This window comes from Bidens hawaiensis, unplaced genomic scaffold, assembly GCF_021521415.1.
Source record: "Bidens hawaiensis isolate Kalapana, Puna unplaced genomic scaffold, B.hawaiensis_p1.1 tig00086596_1, whole genome shotgun sequence".
In the NCBI taxonomy this organism is placed as follows: Eukaryota; Viridiplantae; Streptophyta; class Magnoliopsida; order Asterales; family Asteraceae; genus Bidens; species Bidens hawaiensis.
In genome coordinates, this window is record NW_027504227.1 from 12,878 (window position 1) to 17,688 (window position 4,811).

The following is a 4,811-nucleotide window of genomic DNA, read 5'->3' on the forward strand; positions in this document are numbered from 1 at the left end:
GATTGAACACAAGAGAGATTTCTGATCAAGATTATGATTAAAAATAACAAAACAATCAAACCGGATATGAAGCACACAATCAGTCTCTTAAGCAGCTTCTGAATACATGCTTATATATTGTTGCAACCCTAACACTTCACCAGCTTTACCTCTCACACCAGTGGTTGAAAGCCATCATCACTATGTTCTTGCAATTTACAGCTCATGCCATAATTACAAAGCCAGTAAAAAACAAAGGTTCATAACATCAACCATAAACTAAATGAAAAACGAACATCAAACACAATTCATTAGTTATAACTTATAGCATTATCCGATCTTCAACCTCAAGTGGTGGAAGTTGTAGCAACGTTCTTGGGCCTCTTGACGATCAAGACCGGACACTTGCAGTTCTGCACACAGTGATTGCTCACACTACCAAGAAACGCCCTCTTGATCAAACCGTACCCATGGCTGCCCAACACCACCATGTCAACGCTCATCTTCTCCGCTACTTCACATATCACATCCCTTGGATCACCTATCTGCACTCTTGTCTCCACCTTCACCTGCACACACCAACCCAAATTTTAACATACATCTAGTTTCTTCATATTTTTTGCCCGCTTTTCTAGTGAATAATCAAAAGCCAAAGAAAGAAAGAAAAAACAGTTCTCAATATAGCTCTAATTTATACTATCATATTTTAGAGTCGAAAATTCAACGGAAAATGATCAAAATGTCAATTACAACAATATCCACCCTCAATCCTGTCCACACGAACACTTTTTAATTATTAGCTGATGAGATTTCCAACCAACAAGATTCCTGCATCATAACACTGTCAGTACGGCAGGTTTTTATTTTTTTAATCATCAGAGTGGAGGGATCTTTTAGGCATTCCACGATATTTTTTTGGATTCCGACAAGATTTTTTTGGCTTCCGGCGAGATTTTATGACAAGTGGCAGAATATGGCTAGTCACTTGTTGCTCGCTTAAATGCCATTTTATTATAATTGCTTAAATTGTTAGTATTAGTTAAAAATCTTGTTGAGTAATGCATAAAGCCATCAATTTGACGAGATTTAAGGATGGGCATTTTGGGAACAAAGATGCCAAATTGACAATTCTTGAATTGTACCGTTCAAATGGAAGTACATTTTGAGTCATTTTCCCAAATTTTAATCTTTTTAATTAATTTACTAGTGAGTTTAAACGGTCATTAAGTTGCAACCGGACCAGACTTAATTTAGTATTTTAATCTTGTAAAGTAAGCTAACTTCGCGACCAATATAACTTCAGTCACAAATCGGTCGCTTAATTTAGTATTTACTATGGGTTTTACTGATCCTAGCTTTGGAAAAGGAAAAAAAAAATAAAAAAAAACCTCACGTTTTGAAGGTGTTTGCAAAGCAGCTTGGCTTTGTCGATGACAGTTTCAGCTACCTCCTTTCGGTACCTATCCATGGAGGCGATTATATCTTGAGAAAACAAGTATCCTGATGAAAATTAATAATAATAAGCGTGTGGTTATTGAAAATGACATTGACATGTAATGAATCGTTTATTAAATTATAACTAATATGATCATGCATGCATTGTACATGTTGTACCTGTTCCGTCGAGAGCTGAGTAGACAACATGCGGTGGTGTGACATAGAGGAGTACGAGGGTGTCTTTAGAATGCTCGGTGACGACGTTGTTAAGGCACCACGAGAGAGCGTAAGCACTCTCTTCTCCTTCGTCCACGCCCACCAGTATCTTCCGTTCCTTCGTTGCCATTGATTTCAGCTGGCTCATGATTCAGTTACTAAATCTACAAGTGTGTGTGTGTGTGTCTAGAGACTAGTAGGTAGATTTGGTGCATTTAGTATGGCGGTCCTATATAGTATTTACAGGTGTCGTGAAGAAACAAAACTGTGTGACGGCGGTTTTGGCGTTAGACTGATTTGCTTCCATGGTTTTCTTTTTGACACCGGTTTTCCTTCGGTCTTTGTTTCTTTTTTATTATTCTTCTTGTTTTTATTAACAAAAACAAAAACAAAAACACGTATAAAACTTGGTTGTTTTCTTTTAAATTCTTGTCTTCTTAGTTCTTATCTATCTAAAAACTTACATAGCTAGCGGGTTTGTAAGTAGCAGATAAGTGGATTACAACTTTCATTGTGAGTAAGAGTGATGTAAATATAGAATTAGGATAGGAGTGTGCGCGTTGTTAAAAAACAAAATCTGATGTAACATTTTTTGGTTACCATGAGTACTATTTATTAGTGATATATAATAAACTAAAAGTTAATGCGTATGAATGTTTAAACCCCAAATAAATTCTTTTTTATCTGATATATCTAATTATTATCGCTTGAATCACAAAATAAGTGAAGTACACCGTGCTCTTCTATTAGTAAAATTAAGAGTTTTATTTGAGATTTGAAACATCGGCAAGAAAATAATGTAGTTTATCTATATTAAAGTCATTGTTTTTAGTTTTTACATCTATATGACGTGTTGATCAAAACCATTAAAAATATTTGATTCTTTTAGTTGGTGTGATTCTTAGTAAAACTTGAGGTTTTCTCTACAAGTAAAATGAACTTTCATGTTTATTATATATTGAGGTCTTGTTCGTTTCAAAGATTTAGAAGGAATTTTAAGAACTGAGATTTTAAATCCCATGAATTGATATGTTCGTTTCATTAAATGAAAGAGTGGGAATGGAAACTAAATCCCATCAAATCCCACATTTCATAGGATTTTAAAATCCCACATATTTTAAAGGATTGTTATGGAAAATAAAGGATTTTCTTGTTAACAATAAAAACCTCTAAAAAAACGAGAAATGAACCGAAACCGAAAGTCGACGAAAACGAAACACAAACCAAAACTGAACCGAATTGATGGAAACCGAAAAAATCGATCAAAACGAAACAAAAAAACTGAAACCGAACAGAAATGAAACCGAAAAACCGACCACAACGAAACAAAAGGCCGAAAACGAATCCGTAACCGACCAAAAACAAACAAAAGAAACCGAAACCCAACCCGTCTAGTGCGAAAACTCGTGTCAGCTCGAAACCAATTCCAATTCCAATACATATTAACCAACCAAACACATGACAGGGATTATCAAACATTCCATTTCAATTCCAATTCCAAATCCTTTAAAAAAAGTCCGTGAAACAAACGCGTCCTGATAGTTTGACACAAACCTGACATCCATGTCCATTAATAATGCAACAATCAAAAGTTAAGTGACGTACTTAATAGTAATAAGAATTTACTTCTGAGATATCCGAACACATTCTTAAGAGGTCATATGAACCATCAGATTTATTGAAAACAAGTTGCCATATGTCATGGCATGATTAACGACATAGCATTGTTTATTCCAAGCACTCAATTTCTTATCCATCTGAAGAGGTAGGTCCCAGCAGAGCCCAGTTGGACCCGCGAGACTCACCTTAAACAGGGATGTCTGCGCAGAAACCAACTAGATCCGCAGGACCAACCATGCTCAGAGACGTGACGTCCTTACGCGCAGTACGCAAGCTGGTCCCGCAGGAAATGCCTCCCAATGGTGAAGAACTCCGCCTGTCCCCGCAGCCTCGGATACAAGCCATTAGGGAAGGCCACCCGCGCAGCAAGGCTACACGCACAAGACACTTAGCTCTCATTCAGTGTCACCTGAAGGAATGAGCGAAGCCGGGAACAATCCCGCACAAGGGCGGGAGGGGGAATACTCCCGCCCAAATAAGCCAGTCCGTACAATACGGGAAGATCTTCTGTACTGTACCTGACGAGGTATGGGAAAAAGATCTGACTAAAGATACGACAGCTTATGGACAACAGTATGGCAAGCAGCATGCTCCTACACTGTATGTCACTATTAGCCGCTGCCTACTCACCAACTCTTGTCATACCACGTGCGTAGCCGGCAGTTGGTGGAAAAGGAATAGTATACAGCAGGCCTGGTCGCTATCAGCCGCTACCTACCCACCAACTACCAGCAGGGCACGTGCGTAGGCCACTGTTGGTGGAACAGGAACACTGTTGCAGCCGGCCATACCTCCTTGGAAACCTACCTTCGGCTATAAATACCACAAATGGTATGATCATCATATCTTAACATATCTTATCATATTATACCTGATATCTGCTCTAGTAATCTCTTAATATACATTTATATTTAAAGAGCAATCTAGTCTGATTCTCACGCCGGAGGGTGGTCACAAGGAGGAACCCCCCCCCCTTCTCGGTGACAAGCTCACGGTGTCTGTTTTGCAGGTTATCAGAAGAACCATCTTCTCAGGGTCTAACCCCTCGTGGGAAACATCTATCTAACCCCCAGGTTACCAGTAATCTGCCCGGGGTCCGGCTAGTGTTTCTTCATTGGCGCCATCCGTGCATAAAGCTAGAACTTTATTCTTCTCCAGTTTTTTTCAAACTTTCTACAAAGATGGTTAGAGAAATTCCGGTAACCACAACCCCAGTTACTGGGGGGAATACCGGCAGCACAGTTTTTACAAACACTACCCCGGTTACCCAAGCCGGGGCAAGTGAAGTAAATTTTACAAACACTACCCCAGTTACTCAAGCTGGGACAAGTGCAGTAAATGATCGCCTACTGGGATCCACCGATACCCAGTTTGAGAAACGAAGACTCCCCCGCCAAACTCTCGATGAAGTTAAGGCATGGGCGGAGGCACGACAAAAAGAATTCCAGGCTGAGTTGGACGAGCGCTTGCGTTCCGTACAACAGGCTGACGAATTCGAATACTTGGAGGATGACTCGGACTCCGACTCCGACGCGAACCCTCGCCATAGGGCAAAAGGG

At 39.6% G+C, this 4,811-nt stretch overlaps 1 protein-coding gene across 1 annotated transcript; it reads right to left on the reverse strand.

Moving 5' to 3' along the window:
* Positions 1 to 326: 326 nt before the first annotated feature.
* On the reverse strand, positions 327 to 1,780 carry LOC143607785 (universal stress protein PHOS32-like). Its single transcript, XM_077083101.1, has 3 exons — positions 1,594 to 1,780; positions 1,373 to 1,479; positions 327 to 548 (listed from the first exon to the last, which is right to left on the reverse strand). Exons 1-3 carry the CDS (start codon positions 1,778 to 1,780, stop codon positions 327 to 329), a joined length of 516 nt encoding a protein of 171 aa, XP_076939216.1.
* Between the last annotated feature and the right edge of the window lie 3,031 nt (positions 1,781 to 4,811).